This window comes from Lissotriton vulgaris, chromosome 6 (assembly GCF_964263255.1).
Source record: "Lissotriton vulgaris chromosome 6, aLisVul1.2, whole genome shotgun sequence".
Classification (NCBI taxonomy): Eukaryota; Metazoa; Chordata; class Amphibia; order Caudata; family Salamandridae; genus Lissotriton; species Lissotriton vulgaris.
The window spans coordinates 121,430,557-121,450,832 of record NC_141694.1 but is presented as its reverse complement, the minus strand read 5'-3'; the positions used below and the strand labels follow the sequence as shown (position 1 = coordinate 121,450,832).

Sequence of the window (20,276 nt, the reverse complement as noted above, 5' to 3'; positions counted from 1 at the left end):
ATACTTTTTAAAGACTAACCGCAATCTTTCATAAGATTCTTTTGGCTCTTGTTTGGTCCTGTCTATTTTTACCCAATCTGTTTCTTTTGGAGGTATCTTGTTTTTCAGCCATACTATCACTTGTTCATATTTTCGCATTACATCTGGTGATGGAGCTCCTGTTACTTTGTCTCTAGCAAATTCCTCTCTTGGCCAATCTATAGCTATTTTACATTCTGTCCATAAATCTGCTGGCACCACTATGTCAAACAATCCATCCAAATCAATCCATAAAACTTGACACTTTTACAAATCTGTCTACCTGTCGATACCATTCTACTGGTTTCTCTCTCAACCTGGGGAAATCATTCGTGAATGACAATATGTCTTGTCTACTCCAAGGTACATGTACATATCCTCCTCCTGCTATCTCTCTCATGGGGAACTCAGTTACCACTGCCTCTTTTTCCCTGATTGGAAAAGCTAATGTGGTTTTATCATTATTTTCTTCTCTTCTTTGCTCACTTGATTCTACATTTGCTCACATCTCCCCATTTCCGCAGCAGCACAATCAATTATTTTATTTGTGCTTACCTCCCAGCAGTATTCATATTCTCAATGTCTTTTTCTGCAAAATCCACTCTATATGATTTCTGCAAAGATTTAAATTTTGAAAACTCCACTCCAAATTCACTTGCCAATTCTCCCAACTGATCATACACAGTTTTAGCCTTCCATGTTATGCTTTTACACACAAACATAAGTTCATCATCCTGGTATGTTTTTAGTCTATCTGTTCCAATTGTTCCAATAATTAATTCTTCCATATCTACTTTTAGTTTTGCCACATCCAGCACTTTTTGATTCCTGATCTTTCAGTTTTAATCCAGTCACTCAATTATTTTTCTGATGGTCCTACAGGTGTTTGCGTTAAATCTATTTTATCTACACTTTTCTCTGGTGTTGTAGAATCAGATTCTGCACCAATCGGGTATCTGTTAGATGGACTCTAATTAAAAGTTAATTCAGGTGGATTCACATTAATATTCAGTCTTATTTCAAATAAATCTGGATAAATATTTTCTTTTACTTTCTGTAAACTTTGTTGTAACGGAATTGCCAAGCTTGGCTCTTTTATTCTCTGATTTTCAAACACTGGTATTACAGGTCCGATTGTTACAGGGACAGTTACTGCTTCCATATTTTTAGTAAGGATCTGAATCAGTTCATGTGCAGATCGTTCATACTCAGAAATATCTGGTTGCACATCACTTCGAGTTCCATTACTTCGCACAGTTTTGTGTGAATCATTTACTTGTACAGGAATACCTGAAATTCTAGCTTCTACAGCTGGAGTACTTGGAATTTATCTGGCTTCTACTCTATCTGGTACATCTTTTAAACTTGAATATTGTCTTGGGGTTTCATTCATTCTTTCATCTGCTATTGGAGCATTCGGAGTTGTCCATAAAGAACTTGGCTGATATGGTGGCGGTCTCCTATTTAATATTTCTTCTAATACAACATCTTCTGATTCCCAATCACCATAACTTTGGTTCGCTACCTCCACATTCTTTTTCTTTTCTGTGCATTTCCGTCCTTCATATTCACCTACTAATCTAACTGGATACATACCATCGAACATATTACTGTCTCTCCATCTACGCATTCTGCTCTCATGTGTTTCACCCCATAAATTTCGACCTCTACCTTTCTGTCTGATATGCCTACATAGCCTTTCACTCTCTAGTTCATGCATCTCATCCTCCCATTCAACCAAAGCTTCAAACTAAGTTGGTCTAGGTCTCGGCTCAAGTTTCATCAAACTGCCAAATCAAACGATCCTCCTTCAGGAAAAGCTAACACACCATCATCCTGCGTATAACCAATTATCTAACCAAATGCATGTATGATAACCATATTTTGACGACATGTAAGAAGCGGGCGTTTTCGGTGGAGGAAGGAATTTTCCCTCTCTAGTCACAATTTCTTTGTCTTTTGAAAATACATTCTTTAATTTCTTAAACCATGAAGGTTTCTTCTTTTCCTCTTCGTAATAGTAAGAAATTTTTCCAGCAATCCTCTGTCTTTCAAAAGATCGCGCACTCCCCTGTTTGCTGCTTCGTATCACCAACCTATCGCAGTGCGGTTTACACTAGCGTACCAATTAGAACAAGATACGTCTTCTTAGTGCTTAACCAATCACTTTTGCTGCTTTTCCGTGATGAATCTATCAGCTCCTACTTTGTCTTGGTCACGAGGACCAATCCCAGCGCAACAGTTTTGACGTCACCAGCTTTAAGGCTTCTGCAGTGCCGACTGACCCCTCCCTTACAGGGATTTTTCAAGAAGCCGTATTTACAAGATATTTTACAAAATCAGTTAGTAACTTACAGAAAACAATACCATTTGCCTGTTTCGCTAATAAAGTGATAGAATTTTTTCAATCACACAAGTATTCTATAACTGGAGTAGACCATGCTTTTTATCCACAGAATTTTAGACTCGTCAATAAAGTAGTACTACCCTGTACCTTACCCTTCTATCAGGCAATAACGAACTTGTTTCTCCAGGAAAGCACATACAGAGATCTTTTTCACCTCCTTAGAGACAATCCCAGAGTTTCACTTGAACGCATATATCAATTTCATTTACACGCGTTCATACGGAAATCCCTATTCATATATACATGAACTCTGTATCTCCAGTAGGCAGAATTTACCACTAGCCCACCACAGAATTCCTCTTTCGTCAGTAAAGTAGGCGCAACTCCTTTACCCTTCTATCAAGCTAGGGTTGAGTCCCACTACTCTCCCAGCAATAAGCAATAAGTTTTAGTCTGGATACGCAATGATCCCTATACTTGAAGGCTAAGATTTCATAGACTGTCCTCACTATACATTTATCCTTTCACACCTAATGTCCCTAAACAGTGATATACGACTATACCACCGCAGTATACGGCGATACTACTTCTTGAAACAGACCAATGCACTGTGCGACTTTACTTGCCACACTTCCTCTGCCTGCAGAGGCACTAGCTTCACAAAAGACTTGGAAGCTTTCTCTGAACTACATGTAACGTAATACAAACTCAACAGATGTTAGTTCATAATTCTGTACATTTAAACTCTATATAATGTTTTATACATAATCCTAGCTGAATTCCTTAGCAACCATTACTCTGCTACCAAGTAATAACTGCTACAGCGGGACTCCAAAAATAAATCCTAAATTAACATTGCCATTTTCCTGAATCCTCAGAACACACATTCATTCAACAGTGGGGCCCATTACACTGCACACTTTCTCTGTTCATTTAACTCGACTTCAGGGATTTGGTGAAAGAACCAAGAGTCCCACCATAACATTGGCAGGGTTTCTAGATCTAATTAACTATTTATTATTTACACCTATAGTTTAAAAACCATTTACCATGGTTTCATTAAATACCATTTTAATCCGACGCACCACCATAGTGGCAATGGATCTGCTAGAAAGAAAATCAGGTGTAGGAAAATGCAAGACCAGCTTTAATTCTCCATTTATCTAATTTTTATTCAAAGCAAACTTTTAATATGTCTGACATTTAGGCATTTATTAATTCTTTATTCAGTAAAATCTTCAACTTTATTTCAAAAATGATCATTTAATTTTTAAGCTCGGAAATAGACATTTATTTCAGAAATCAGTATAAAGTTTAGCAAAAGACAAACAGTTCCCAACTCATACTATCCTAACATCCCTAACTAATCTCTCATCTTATACTTTCAGTCCTGCAAAGAAAACAAGTAATAAAGTAAAGAGTCCTTACATCCAAGATTCGATCTGAAATCCGGCAGCACTTCGCCTGGAAATCGAAAGAGCGACCCCCTCTAAGCAAAATCAGGGGTTTTTATACACTAATTTCCTAACTTAATCTATCTAAAAAGTATCGAACGTCACCAATTCAGGTTCTGATTGGACAATTTGGGGTGGGTGAGCATCTCCTCACCATTACAACATTCATATTCACAGTGAATCAGCAAAAATCATAATGCTGCTTTGTTTAGGACAGTCTTTGGCCGGGTCACTTCCTTGACTCGCAACATTGCACTGCTTTCCCACGTTTTGAACACTCGACTGTCCATGTTTTGGCAACCATCCTGGCTTCCAGGGAAAGGTAGCCTTGAACCTCCCATCCGAGCACAGGCAATTCATTCTCGCTTTCAGGCTTTGAATGCACATGAGCAATCTAACATTCGCTCGCAGTTCATCAGAGCGGCCATTTTCTTGGTAGGCCTCAGAGGCCACCTTTTGGAACTATCGTAGAAACAAACACAAATTTATGTTAAATATAGAACTAAAGCCCTTTTGTTTACCTCTCACCATACTAATGTTTCCCCATTAGTTATTACCTAGCAGGTAAGCCACATAAATGCACTTTATACTCACATATCCGACAACTTTCTGGCACAAAACATATACAATAAGCACATTTAAACCGCGTTTATTTATGTTTAAGCTATGCATTAGTTCACATCACAATTACAACACCTATTAGTTCATTATATTGCTTCATGCGGGCAAAATTAGTATTCCCACGTGTTTTCATATATGCAGCTTATACTATGGTTGATTATTTCACCACATCACACCATTAGTAAAATGTTAACGTTATGGAACATTGATTTTACGAGGGGTACACAATTTTGTTTTTGCCACCTCGCTCCATCACTTGCTCTATACAGGGTAAATCCTAGTAGTCTCATCAAAAGCAATATGCAGTATAAACAAATGGCCTCCTTGGACTCCATGAGGGTCTCCAACGTTTTTTAATAATTCTCCACGTTTATGGACTCTGCTGGTCTCTTGCCAGCAGTCATCAGTTTTATTCGCAATCAGGTCAATGACGTAGATGTGAAGTTTCAACAATTTTTTTTTAAGGTATTACTAGGTCGCTACAAAAAGTTTCACTGCATAAGGTATTGTCTCTCTGCTGTTTCTTAGTATCTGGTTGTGGAACTTCATGGTCCTTTCCTACTATCACCTTGTATCATGGTAATGGATGACTACAGGCTAATCTATTTGCACACTAGTTACTTTATTTGTATGCACAATGGGTTTCTTGCTATCTACACTTTATCTATAGCACCACACAACGCACCTGAGAGGTTTTTCCTCTATTACGATTTGCAAATTGGCACACTGTCCTTTTTAGCAATCTGTGTGAATATAGAGCATAGTTAACTATGAACTAAATAAAAAATGATTCTATGCCAATACCCTCAATATATACTTGTCTTTTCATTACCCACAGACCTACCCTGCTCGTCTAGAGATTCACTAATCCTTGGTCCTGAAGAAGGTGGTTCAGCCACTGAAACGCACATAGACCAGACCAATACGTCTCTTGAGGAGTGTCCCTGGAGAGCCAATTTCATCTAATTGTTTCTGTTGGAAACTATTTGTATTGCTCTCTTTAATATTACCTGGGGCCCCTCATAAGATTGAATCTCTTGTTTTGACAATGTATCAGTATGCTTTTGTGGAGTGAATGAGTACAAAAGTTTTGGTTTGGAAGAGAGGATGTTGTGGGATGATTATATATTTGTATTTCTGCATTTATATTAATGATTTGCGGACAAGTTTGTATTCTTTGTGATTTTGTTAATGAGTTTTGAATTTTTGTACAAAGTTTTATTGACCTGTATTGAAAAAAAATTATGAAAATAATAAGATAAAAAAGGTTTTAATGCTTGAACATTTTGCTACAAGTAAAGTAAGAAATAAAATGAGCTTTTTGTAATCAATGTGTGGGGTACTGGGACTAGTTAGAACCTTTCTGGTTAATCTAAAATGAAATAGGTCGGAAGAGAGGTATAATTCTAGTTGTTTTGATTCCTTCCCCCCTCCTCTTGGACCTAAAAGTATCTTAAGGGGGGGGGGGGGCTTTCTCTCTAACAGTTGAGGTTTCAGATGACTGAAGAGCGCATGGAAACACGAAGAAAAAAGGAAGCTGTGACGGGGGTGGTGTCTCCAGTTTCATGAAGGTGATGGAGAAAACACGTTGCCTCTAAGCGACAAAGCCACTGACAACCCATCTTGCAGCCCAAGCATTTATATAATGATCCACCCATCAACACGCTCCCAAGACCAAAGACTGGAGTCCACCCAAAGACTGGCTCCAGGACGGTTCTGCAAAAGTTGGCTGCGTGCGCACAATTCAGAGCAGTCTGAAGCTTTAGTTCAGTTATTTGTTCTAGTTCTGTGTCTTGAGATGGTTAGCACCTACAACCAATGAGGTATGCCCTGTGGCATCCAGTATAAGCTTAGACCCTCACAAATGCATTCAACACAAAAAGAATAAGGTAGTAGCATCCACCCCAATGCTTGCTGATGGTGTCACTAGGCCTAGTGGGAGTCACATCGACAAATAGTAAACAGAAAGGCCTCACCCATATGATTGGGGCCTGCTTAGTTAGCCAGTCTGCCCTGATAGGGTAGTATCCCCATCAAGGCGGTCTCAACCTCACGATGAGGAAGCTCTGAAATGTTAATATTGAACAAGCGTAGAGTCCAAATAACCGTTAAAACTGCCTCTGTGTAAACCTAAGGAATTTCCTTTATTTTGAAGGTACATTGTGCAGGTTCAACATAATTTATCATCGATGAGGTTAAGAAATAATGTCTCGTATATCATTGTGCCAATGTGTTTCGGCAAATGAATGTGCCCCAATGGGGTCTCAGGCCTTCATCAGGGCAAAAAAGGATTCCTACTCTCCATGCTCACTCATCTGTACATGCAGTGGAAAAAAGCAGGAATACTTCTTACCTCCAACATGTCATTTCTTAACACCTGTTAGGAAAAAGACATGGTTAATTAATGTTGTAGTTCTGTTCAGTCTTTCAGGTCTGTGGCTCTGCCGGTGTCCTGTTATGTCCTTCTGTTCTCAGTTCCAACCAACAATTCAAAAAGTGTTGCACTCATAACACTTCAACGACACAGCAAACATCACAACAGAACGTGACCGCCATTGTTCATTGTAACTTCACTCACTGGCAGGGAACCCATCCTATAGTCAAACGCTTGAAGACATGTTAAAAGATGTATGTAGTTACCGGTAGGGCGATTGCATCCACCTTTCGATCGGTGTGATAGACCTCACAAATGCCATACTGTACAGCAGGCCTTCTCACAAAGACCAGCTGTGTTTAGAAGTGAAGCCTTTGGCAAACTTGTGGTGGATTCTGGGCTGGACTCATCAGCGTTACAAAAACATAACACCGCAGCGCAAGCATCCTCCTCAAAGGAAGACTTTTTATTACTGAGGGCTCGGGATCTGTGCAACGATACTTCTGTCCGTGAGGGGAAAAAAGAAGGGTGGTCTATGAAGTTTCCTAGGCATAGGTGTGGCTGATTGGATGCTGTGAAGGTTGTGCAGGTTGAACCTTAGCTATACTGTTGTGAGTAAGTCCAGTAACGTGACAAAGTAGAAGTGGAAGAATAAAAGGTTTATTCTTATTAAAGTATCTTGAGCAAAGAAAGTGTGGCTCTCCCCTGGTCAGTCAGACAGCAACTGCCAGGGTCGAGAACATCCACACACAACTGGAATGTGGAATGCACCAACACAGCGCTCCACGCTCCATAATGAACATAGAAGATCACAACATATCCTCTTCGCTTATATAAATAAATATAGGGGAAAAAACAGGAAATAAAGATAAGAAAATATGACACATTGTTACAAGCTAGCCAATTAAATATTGCTAACAGAAGTAAAAGGAAAAATAGAGGAAATGCACATCTTATTCGCAAATGTAATCTTTCAGATAACCTGGAGGATGACAATTTCTGTACGCCCTTACCTGACGTACAAAAGGAGAACCGAAAGGAAGAGAAGCAGGAGCATCACCTCCCCCCTGTACCACATTTTGAGGAACATTAATTCTCTGAGGATTGTGCATAAAGTCATCATCAGACATGGACAAGAAAGTGTTACTCGCAGGAATATCCTGACGTTTAGGTTTGACATTAACACTTACATCATCATTACCTTTCTGATACAATGCCACCCTTCTATAATTCCATTTCTCACCATTATTCAATATCACACAATACGGTATGGTAACCTTGACTTTATAAGGACCAAGGAATTTAGTAGGGAACCAGGTCTGCCAGAATGTATTTTGACCCAATCTCCAGGACAAATTTTCTTATCAAGACTCTTCTTGTAGTTCAAACATTGTTGAGAAGAAACAGAAGGCGAATCAAGAGGAATACGTTTTTTTGTGACAATGTCTCTCATCCAAGTAGGTACAAGCTTTGTGTTTGGTTGTCTCCCACGCATCATTTCAAATGGTGACTTACCCGTGATACCATGCACACTTGAGCGATAAGCCCACAGCATCTCTGACACCATTGACTCTACATCTTGCCCATTGGAGATTGCCATCTGTATAGCAGCCTTAATTAATCGGTTAGCTCTCAACAATGCCATTACCCTGTGGGTTATATAAAGAGGTATGACTATGCCTAATTCCACAAGTGGAGAGAAATTTCTGCATTTCATCCGATGTCAGTTGTGTGCCATTGTCTGTTAAGAGAACCAAAGGTATGCTTTCCTCTCTCCAAATGTACCTCATGGCACTAATTGTAGTGGAAGTTGTGATATCTTTAGTGAATTTAACAATCAACCATTTTGTGTGCACATCCACAACCACAATACCAAAACGTAAACTCTCTTTCAAGCTATTCATCGGCCCAATGAAATCCAAACATATGGTGTGCCAAGGCTGACCTGGATCTGAGATATGTCCTGAGGAAGCCTGAACACCAACTTTCAGACGTTTATCACTCTCTTTACAAGCTTCACACTTAGTAATCCAAACATTTACATCCGAACCCATACCCAGCCACTACCAATTCGCTCTCAGTCTTTGTTTTGTTCTAGTTTGACCCAAATGTCCTTCATGGGCTAGCATGATCAAATCGTTTCTTAACCGCATCGCTGCTGCAGTTATTTTTGCGCTGTGCGGCTGTTTTCAAATAACCGCGTTACATGACGAGCTCAGCTCGTCATCCGCACACGTCACCCGTGGCTGATGACGAGCTGAGCTCGTCATCAGCATCGAAGGGGTTAAGGAAATTAGAGGAATAAACAAATCACCCCTCATGATCACAGTATCTTCACAAACTGACAGCTCATCTAACATCTTAACAAATGGCCTATTGGTGAGTGAAACTGTGCTCTCTCTCTTACACCCCATTTGTATTAGTTTTTTTAAGTTCTACCATAGAACTGTCTGTAGACATAGCATTAGTCCACTCACTCTTAGTCAAGGCCTGAGGTTCACATATGCCTAAAACATCCTGTACAAAAGCAAAAGCTCCTTCGTTTTGTTTCTTTAGAACAACTACTTCATCAACTGTCTTCCAATCAAGTGACAGTCTCGACAAACAATCTGCTTGTATGTTTTTCCACCCCTGAATGTACTCTATGTTATAACAGTACTCCTGAAGACGGGAAGCTAATCTAGCCAACCTAGCTGAACATTTGGCATCACCACCTGGTAACAATACTCTAACAAGAGGCTTGTGATCTGACTTTAATGTGAACTTAGATCCCCACAAATAAGTTCTAAAGTATTCACAAGCCCAAGCAGCAGCTAAGGTCTCACGTTCTATAACAGAATAATTTTTTTCTGAACAAGTTAAAGTTCTTGATGCAAACGCAACGGTCTTTTCTTGACCTTTATGAATTTGTGCTAAGACAGCACCTAGACCTGTGGCACTCGCATCAACAGTGAGTACAGTCTGACATTTAGTGTCAAATGGTGTGAGAATTCCTTCCTCACAAATATCCTTGTTTATATTTTCAAAACACTCCATAAAAAGCTAGTACCTTTCTTCTAAAAAGATCTTAAATCCGCTGTCTTAGACGAAAAATCTTTGACAAACTTGGAATAGTATTCTACTAAACCTAAGAATTACCTTAGTTTGTCCTTATCTGAAGGAACAGAAGCTAACCTAATGGCATCTAACAAATTCTGTTTAGGTTTCACCCCCAAATCTGAAATTTCGTACCCCAAATAATCCACTTTGTCTACTAAAAACTTACATTTATCACGCCTGAGCGTTAGTCCAGAATCTTTCATTTTGGACAAAGCCTCACGGAGTGTATAATTGTGTTGGACAACTGTGTTACCAAATATCAAAATGTCATCTTGAAAGAAAACTATATTCCTCATCCCTTTAAAAAGTACATTCATCATCCTTTGGAAGATGCTCGCCGCAGAGCAAAGTCCAAAATGCATCCTGGTGCATTGGTAGATACCTTCCATGGTGATGAAGATCAGTTCATTAATATTGGGAAGTGGGAATGTGTCAACTACCACATTCTGATTGAGTGACCTGAGGTCAATGCAAAATCTAAATTTTCCATCAGATTTCTCAGTAATCACTACCGGAGAAACCCAAGATGAGCTTTCAACCGGTTCAATCACCCCAGAGGTGAGCATCTCTTGAAGCATTTCCTTAACCGCTTCTCTAGCTACTAAAGGTGTCCTTCTTACTTTATGCTGTATCGGCCCAACATTGGGTTTTAACACTATTTTGTGCACATATCCTTTGAAAGAACCCAATTCATCTCTAAATACTTCTTTACTTTCTTCTAAAATCTTCTCTAAGGGCAGATCATCAACAACCAGAACCTGAGTTGGAGCTCCGGGATCAATAATAATTGATAAGTCAAATTGATGCATCCAGCCTAAGATAGGTGGACCATCACTTGCTACATAGACTTTGCCCTCAACGGATCTGCCTTTGAACTCAATGACAGACTTCATGTAACCAATAAGGTCTATCGTTTCACCTTGATATCCTCCTGGATTTATATCTTTAGGCAATAATGTAGCATTAGACCACAAATTGTCATAAGTATCTTTTGTTATGATGGTGTACATTGAACCACAATCAACCATTAACTCCACTAAGACATCATTGATCTTAAAGCTAGCTTTAGGTCTGTTTTTCCTGCCAATATGATCACTAGGATCATCAACAACTAAAATCCGGTCAACCTGTAAAGGAACATCATTAGTAGCACCTGTTCAGCATACATTTTGAATTAAGTTGTCGTTATCATCATCTATAACTGCTACTCGCTGTTTAAATGATTTCCTACACATATTTGAAAAGTGACCTTTACGTCCACATTTAAAGCAATTTTTATCTAAGGCAGGACATTTGCGGAAGTCAGCATTGTGGGATGAGTTCCCACACCTAAAGCAAGATCTAACTTGTTGCCTTCCTCTTTGAGAAAATCTTCCTGATCTGGAAACGGCTGCCACATCTGAGTCTGCACAGGAAACTGAAGAGATGGTTCCAGGGTTACCTCCCTCTTTTTTATTCAATTCACGCATACAATATTGAGTGTTCCAGAACTTTAGCAATATCTATAGCGTCCTTCAAGGAAGGGTTCTTCGCCACCCAAAGTCGTTCTTGCGTCTTCTTACATTTGCATTGTACTATGAGTTGATCTCGTACTAACTCATCTGTCATTGCTCCAAATTTGCATTTTAATGATAATTCTCTAAGTTTAGACACAAACTCATCTATGGATTGATTATCTTCTTGTCTATGGGTGTAAAATTGTTATTGGTTCATGACAATATTTATCTCTTTAGCAAATCTAACTTCTAAACGTTTCTTTGCCTCAATGTAAACATCTTCAATTGCATTTCCATTGGGTAAGGTTGCAACCGGTAGGTACTTGAAAATGCGTTGACCCTCTTTGCCTATGTTGTTTAGAAGTAGAGCTTTTTTCCTTGCAGCACTGAATTTTGAGCCATCCAAAGCATCTATGTAATTCTCGAACATGGGTAGCCAGTCTTCCCACTCTATCAATAGTGGTCCAGGAGATGCTAAAAAAATTGGAGGCGTAATTATGGAACTTTGACTTTCCATAATGTATTAAAAGTACAAATTTGTGAACACCCAAAAAGAAGAGCGAGGAAAAAAAAATGGTTGTAAAGTTATATTGTAGAAGTAAGGATGAGTACTAGTAATCTAATGTACTTTAAAATGAGGAAGTGAAAGCAATCCGGTCTAGTTTTTTTCACGGTGCACTTCACTAATATAATATAAATTTCCTCATTGAAGTGCTGGAGCGAAATTGAATTAAATGCAAAAATAAACAAATATGCTTCGAGTAATACCTGTTCATCCGAAGATTCTCCTCACTCTTTAAGAAAGTAAATGCAGCTCCGGAGTTTCCGATAAAAATAATAATTCAAAATGGCCGCTACGTTTCTTACATTAGTTTCGATGAGAAGTTGACCTTGTTGCAGCAACGTGGTATGCGTGACGTTGTGTCTACAGGCGATCGAGCATACTAGACGCGATGTACGCACAGCTCGAGATTCCCCCTGTGACGTGGTACACACACAGCTCAAGACTGTGTCTTTCAATCTCGCACAAGCTGACTATGAAATAACGGTCACACTCCACTCTTTACGAAGGATGAATTTCGGATTAAAATTACTCACAATGAGCCAGTTTCGTTGCAGGAAGGTTACTTGACAATGAAAAGTTTTTTTTTTTCTTCTGCCGATATCTCTTTCACACACTGGTCCTTTCGCCACCTCTGCTCAGGATAATACGATGCTGGCCAAAACGTCGCCAAAAATGATGTGAGTAAGTCCAGTAACGTGACAAAGTAGAAGTGGAAGAATAAAAGGTTTATTCTTATTAAAGTATCTTGAGCAAAGAAAGTGTGGCTCTCCCCTGGCCAGTCAGACAGCAACTGCCAGGGTCGAGAACATCCACACACAATTCAAAATTTGCAAACATTCGTGACAAGAATTTTCAATTCTATTAAGGACAAGGAGGCGAGGATTATGCTTTCTCATTTCTTTAATGAAATGCTCAGCAGCCATAAAAACAACCAAAAAACTACATTTCCCATGAACACCAGGGAATAACCATAGATGGTAGAGTATAAAAGGTCCCAACATTAGTCTGTCTTCCTCTTTCTTTGTGGAAATATATCCAAATTAAAGTAAAATCCCAAGTAGAACAGGAACAACAATTCCAAACAAGCCGCTGTCATCCACAGAATCCGGAAGTAGGCAGCTGACGAACCATGGGTCCAGACGACAGGAGGAGAGACAGATCCCGGCAAGGCAGGAGCGACATCACTTCTGATCTGAGCCTGAAACAAGAGACAGAGCCATAATATCCAAACCCAACAAGACTGTCAAGAGTCAATCAGGGAAGGGAACAGGGAGAGAAATATTTGCAAATGCATGTATATAATCCTAATACATAAGCATACAAATATGGAAAAACCTGGGTGGGATAATCCTCGCCTCCTTGTCCTTAATAGAATTGAAAATTCTTGTCACGAATGTTTGCAAATTTTGAATTCTATGTCAGGACAGGAGGCTCCGATTATGCTTGTTTAAAGCTGATCCACCACCACAGAAGCAACACAATCAATCGGCTTGTAATAAAACGTTTTAAATACAGAATCAGATGACCAATCTGCAGCCTTCATTATATCAAACAAAGTAACACCCATGGAGAAGGCTTTGGACGCCATAGCCCCACGTGCCGAATGTGCGCCAAACACAGAAACATCAATACCTGCTTCCGACATAAGACCCCGTACCCAGCGCGCCAAAGTAGCAGGAGTGACAGGGCGAAAGGGCTTTTGCAAAGCAATCAGCAATTGACCCTGCATGTCAGAACGCACAGAAGCGGTACTCACCTCGTAATCTTTCAAGCATTGCACAACGCAAAGGTTGGGATGCGAGGGAAAAGAAGGATAAAAAATAGAAGGCGTATTAGATTTTGTACGCCGAGAAAGTCGAAAGGAAACCCCTTCAGGAGTAAAACTTCGACCAGCAAGATCCAAAGCGTGGACATCAGACACACGCTTACAGGAAACTAAGCACAGCAACATAGTCAACTTCGCCGACAATTGCTTGCGGGAAAGCAAAGAGTTCGAAGGCCAGGACTCCAAGAAACGGAGAACAACCGAAACGTCCCACAATGTAACATACTTCGGAGTGGGAGGTTTCGCAAACCGAATACCTTTATGGACCCTGGAAATGAAAGGATGTTCACCCGCAGGTTTCCCATCAATGTGGGTATGGCCTGCCGAAATAGCAGAGCGGAAGCCATTGATAGTGGAGTAAGCCAGTCCTGAGGTGGCTAAAGAAGCCAAAAAGTTAACAATCATACTGACATCCGCTGAAATGGGATTAACTTGTTGTTGATCACACCAATCGCACCATCGCTTCCAAGATCCCTTGTATCGTTTGTGAGTATTGGGGGCCCATGCCTCACGAAGGTACCTGGAAGCGTCGCTTGAAATGCCCGGGATCGCCCAACGGTCCCCGAGATCTTCCACGCGAGCAACTGGAGGGAGCCCGAGGAGATCAGGGGATGTGGATCTCCGAGAGGATCCAACAAGAGATTCCACAACTGGGGAAGGAGCAACGGCGGAGCGGAGCACATTTCCAGAAGCACCGGAAACCAAGCTTGAGCCCTCCAGAGAGGAGCAATCAGAATCAGATCCGTCTGGAAACGTTTGGAATAAGCCAAGACCCTGGGAATCATCAGAAACTGTGGAAAGGCATAGCAAAGGGTCGATGGCCACTGCTGGAGAAACGCATCCGTGGCCAGAGCCTGAGGGTCCGGTCTCCAACTGTAAAAGCGCGGGAGTTGCGCATTCAGACGCGAGGCAAACAGATCCAGTTGACAAGGACCCCAATGCCGTTGGAGAGCACGGAAGACTCGAGGGTGGAGCCTCCAATCGCTGTAATCCCGGAGATGTCGGGAGTGCCAGTCCGCAATTTGATTGTGGCATCCCGGAAGATACTCCGCAATAACAGTGATCTTGTTCTGCAGACAAAAGTGCCAGAAATGTTTGGCGATCTCCGCCAAGATTTTGGAACGGGTCCCGCCCAGCTTGTTCACGTAGCGGACTGCCGAGACATTGTCCATCCGAAGAAGGACACAACAACTCGGGCGCGGGGGAGAGAAACACTTGATCGCAAAGGAACCCGCTAGGAGTTCCAGACAATTGATATGCAGAGTCAGTTCCTGAGGTGACCAGCGACCCCCTGTCGAAACAGACCCGCAACGGGCTCCCCATCCCCACCGACTGGCATCGGACTCTATCACTAGATCCGGGGAAGACCCGAAGAGGGCTCGACCATTCCAGGCCTCCATGTGGTCCAACCACCACTGCATCTCCCAACGGACCTCCTCCGTAAGAGGGATCTGGTCTGAATACCCGAGACCTTTCCGGAGATGCAGAATTTTCAGGCGTTGCATGGCCCGGTAATGTAGAGGGCCCGGAAAGATCGCCTGAATGGAAGAGGCTAGAAGCCCCACTACTCGCGCCAATGACCTCAACGACACAGTCGGTCTGGAAATAACAGACGTCAACTCCCTCTTGATGTAACGCATCTTTTGCTTGGGTAAGAGAAGTTGACAGGACACCGAATCTATCTGGAAGCCCAGGAAGTCTACAGACTGGGAGGGAACCAAAACCGACTTCTGAACATTGATCAGAAAGCCCAGAGATTGTAACAGATCTACAGACCATTCCAGATGACGCATAAGTTGAAGAGGACAATCCGCCATCAGGAGGATATCGTCCAGATAAATTATCAATCGCACACCCCGAGAACGTAGATGTTCTACTACAGGTCTCAACAGTTTCGTGAAACACCACGGTGCCGATGACAGACCGAAGGGGAGAACCTGATACTCGTACCAAACCCCTTGCCACAGAAACTGAAGGAAACGGCGATGGGGCTGAAAAATCGGAATCGAGAGGTATGCATCCTTGAGATCCAGACGGACCATCCAATCCCCCTCTCGTAAGAGATCCCTCAAAAGATGGATGCCCTCCATCTTGAAATGCCGGTAGACTACCACCCCGTTGAAATCTTTCAGATTGAGAACAAGGCGAGAGCCGCCTCCCTTCTTCTCGACCAGAAAGACAGAACTGGCAAACCCCAAGGGATGACGAGTCGTGGGAACAATCGCTCCTTTCTTGAGGAGGGTGGCTATTTCCTCGGAGAGACACTCTTGGTCCTTCAGAGGAAAATGCAAACAAGGGGGAGGACGAGTTTGATGCACTGGATGATAAAACTCTATTCGAAACCCTTGAACAGTTTGCAGAACCCATGCATCGCTTGAGATCATGCGCCAATTGCGCAGGAAAAATTGAATGCGACCCCCCAACATCACATCGCATGCATTTATTAGGCTCACCTGTAGAGGAGGCATCATGGTACTGTCCCTGTTGACCACCAGATCGGCCTTTTCCATACTGTCCTTTTCCCTTTCTGGAGGGGTAAAAGTTGGCTCGGGTGGAGTAGCCGGAGTCGTAGGATCCTCTCTGCTGAGAGTAATTTCCCTTCTGGGATTGGTTCGCAGAGCCTCGGCCGAACGAGCGTCCCCTTCCACGCCCGGACTTAGCAAAAACCGGACGCATGGCCCGTCTCAAAGAGGCCTGCGCCTTGTCAATGCCACTAAATGTAGAGACAAAACGAGTGAGCTCCTTCAGGAAAGGCTGTCCGAACAACAATCCTTGTGCCTCAGGGCCAGACTCAGACGTCGCCAGTTCTGAAAGTTTAGGATCCAACTTTAAGAGGATGGACCTGCGACGTTCAGTCGACATCGCGCAATTCGCATTGCCTAGATAACAAATCGCCCGCTGGGCCCACTCAATTAATTCTTTAGGATTCACCAGAGCCGAAGCCTCGTCAGCCTTATAACCAAGGTCCAAGAGTTTGGTGAGGGGAGCCAATAAATCGAGCATTTTGTCCTGACAGGACTTCCAGGATCTGTCTAAACCTTTCTTTGGGTCTTTCGCGTACTTTTTTAAATACGTGACCATCATGGGGTCAACCTCTGGGGTGTCGGAGAGATGGTCTGCCAAGTCCGGTCTCGGGCACTCAGAACGTAGACGCGCCCGAACCGAGGCCTCAAAAGGCTGGCGAATGTGGGATTCAATATAAGCCGCCACCGCAGGTGAAGGCGTCCACGATGAAGAGTTCGGGTGGACGATGTCCGCCGGCTCGAAATTCAGGACTGAAGGACGCTCAGGTGCGTCTACAAAGTGTTCCTTACAGACCCTCTTCCGAGGGGGAGGTGAAGCGTGGTCAGAAGAAGCTGAAGAGTGGGCATTATCCGACTCCGACTCATGAGGAGCTGAAGAAGCGGAAGGAGCGGCCGCCAAACTCTTCGCAAGGCGCTGAAAGTCAGCCTTATGAGGATTCATCGGCGACTTAGCCGACTTCTTCGCAGCAGGCAACCAACCCTGCTGTTGGGCGTACTGAGTAAGATGACGCTTCAGGGGGTTAATTGCACGCACCAGTGCCTTGTTAACCGACTGTTGGACCCCCTTGTCCAACTGCTCCACCAAATTCTGCTCCAAGGAGTCCTCCTCCTCGCCATCATAGTAGTAGTCGTCGTCAGCGTCATAATATTCCGCCATTCTACAAAGTAGAAAATTAATGCCCACCAGACGACTAAAAATCAGAGTGTCGAAACACCAGTCAAGGGGGAGTGTGTAACCCCAAAGCAGGCTTTGAAGGAAGCAGGAACCGGGTCCGGGCTTCCAGAAATCAATTCAAGCGTGGAGGGAGCCAAAGCCTGCACAACAATACACTCTAGGCAGAGCCTATGCCACAATGTTGCAACCGCAGTCCTCTAGAAACCACGGCGTCTGACGGGGTTAAAGTTGGTAGACAGGTCGTGGGCAGTACGCCAAAGACGTCGTCACTCAACCAGTTCTGAAGAGAAACCGGAAATAGGACAGCGCGCACGCGCGACTGTCACCTGTCACCAAACACCGTCTCGAGAGCGCTCGCGCTCCCCTAAGGAAACGGAAACCCCTGCTCCCACTCCACAAGAGGACACGAGCGCGAGACAGCGCACGGAACAACGGAGGTGACCACACGCTCCAACGGAAGAGAACGTAAGTAAGACGGAGACAAAGCCCCAAACACGCGAACCTCAAATGCGCAAAGCACAACAGGTAAGCAAAGCAATAAGTCAACAGAGTAACAATATGCTGTAAGAGAAGAAATATGCACTTAACTGGCTGCGGAGCAGCAAAGAAAGAGGAAGACAGACTAATGTTGGGACCTTTTATACTCTACCATCTATGGTTATTCCCTGGTGTTCATGGGAAATGTAGTTTTTTGGTTGTTTTTATGGCTGCTGAGCATTTCATTAAAGAAATGAGAAAGCATAATCGGAGCCTCCTGTCCTGACATAGAATTAGAATGTGGAATGCACCAACACAGCGCTCCACGCTCCATAATGAACATAGAAGATCACAACATATACACTTTTAGGGTATGAATAGAATTATTTTACTTTCGACATCTGGCCACTTTGGTTCTTGCTGTAACAATGCTTTACCTTTCATCAGCAGAGACCTTAATATGCTCTTCTTTGATTGATTGACAATTTAGGCCTATATGGAAACCTGAAGGGTCTGCACAAACGAGCTCCTAATCTTTGCAACATTGATAGAAAACACTTTTCAGAGTGGAAATTGTGTTGTGGTCGAGATTATGGCACTAAATGATATGTGACACTGTTGCAATGTTGCCTCGTCTGCATGTGTGCCTTTGCTGAAATATTGTCACTGCTGGAATTGTGCTGCTGCGCCAATGTTGCGCCTGTAAGAAGTGTGCCACTGTGTGAAGTGTGCACGTGTCTGTACAGCGCTACTGTGTGAATTGTGCACGTGTCTGAATAGCCCCACAGTGTGAATTGTCCCAAGCAGAGTGCCTCGAGGGAAAGTTATCCTCTAGGCGCTGACTGCTGTGGAAGTTGCCTCACTAGGGGGTTGGTTTTCAGGAATTGTGACGTTGAGGCTTCGTCAAGCCGTGGGGGGCCGTGCTGGCGTCGTATCAGCCAGGCGACTGTCCTGTACAGTAGTACGACCACGGTGCGAGATGCTCCCTTCTTCAAGCGCCTTGAGACCCTCTGGGTATGTAGCGCGCTATATAAATTTATTGACTTGACTTTTTCATGAAGTAGCATTAATATGTTGGTATCATTTACGGTCTTACAATGGCACGCGACGAAGCAGCGCTTTCACGTTGTGGTGGAAGTGGACGATACTGCGATATTGACAGCCGGTCTCCACAGCCCCATGGTCCAATACGGGAAGGCAATCGGGCGGTTTGTGGCCCTCGTCCAAAGACGCCCGGATGGAAAGGGCGCGCACAAGGCATGCGACAAGAGGACGACATTATCAGGAGATGGGCCGGGCTGTGCGCCCAGTAACCGCTGTACACGTTCTGTTGGGCACAGATAGGCTTACTTTACAGGTTTTGTACGAGTGGATGTTACACTTCATTTCTGGACGTGCCTTTATGTGCAACCTTTAATGCGGGTAATTAAATCCCCCTACCCAGCTGATTTAACTCCTGATTAACCTCCTGCTGATCAAGCGCTCGGCTGATGGTCCTCCCTCCTGATTGGGTCCCATGCGGATTGCACCCCTGCTGATAGGGCCCTGGCGGATTGCACCCCCGTCAGATCAGACCCTAGTTAGGTTGCACCGTGGCTTTGCACGGTTGGGATGTGTGACTCCTTAGGGCGCATGTCCTTCAGGACTGTGGGAAATTTGCAGAAACGTCACAATTACATAACAAGTCAAGGATTATGTGCAAGGAGGCGAGCGGTGGGTGATCCCTTCATCCTCTTACGTAGTAACGCCATCCCACTGCCGCTGGCCTAGATCAGATGGCCCGGCTAATAAAGGCTCAGGGCCCGCGTGGCGCCCGGAGATTGTCCTGAAAGCACCTAAAGTTTGACTACGTGCCGCCCGAGCGATTGCCAACCCCATGACCCTTTTAGGCCACGCCCAAACTATTGACACAAAGAAAACAAGCCTTGGCAAAGCCTCTAGGCCTGGTCTTGGTTAAGCAGATGCACCGGTTACTTATTTATTTGTGCAAGCATGATGTGCCACTTAAATGTGCTGCCACTTAAATGTGGCTGCCGTTTGCATGCGATAAAGATTTTACATTTTAAAAAAAAACATCTACTGATGTGGCCCTTTTACTAATGTTTTGTAAATAGCAAGCCTTTTAGTTGTGCCTTGCATTTTGTTATTATTCGTGAAAGCAATGAGAATAAATCACTAGCTAATCAAACACCCAATCACAATAGGCAGGCGAAATAAATCGCTGTTATTTAAATACACTTTTATCAAGCTTTTTCAGGAAAGAGAAAGGAACTATTTTCAAATGCATGCAAACAATGTTCG

The 20,276-nt window shown here is 43.0% G+C and overlaps 1 protein-coding gene across 3 annotated transcripts in view; it reads left to right on the top strand.

The window, feature by feature from the left end:
- LOC147706878 (uncharacterized) overlaps positions 1–20,276 on the top strand; it is a 542,740-nt gene that overhangs the window by 278,473 nt on the left and 243,991 nt on the right. Inside the window, exon 4 of one of the 3 annotated variants that reach the window (XM_086926109.1) lies at positions 5,279–5,765. The exons of the other annotated variants lie outside the window; for them this stretch is intronic. Coding sequence (XP_086782235.1) covers positions 5,279–5,308 — 30 coding nt within the window. The 3' untranslated portion in view covers positions 5,309–5,765. Of the gene's footprint in view, positions 1–5,278; positions 5,766–20,276 lie in introns of those variants that run through there. 3 annotated transcript variants of the gene reach the window in all.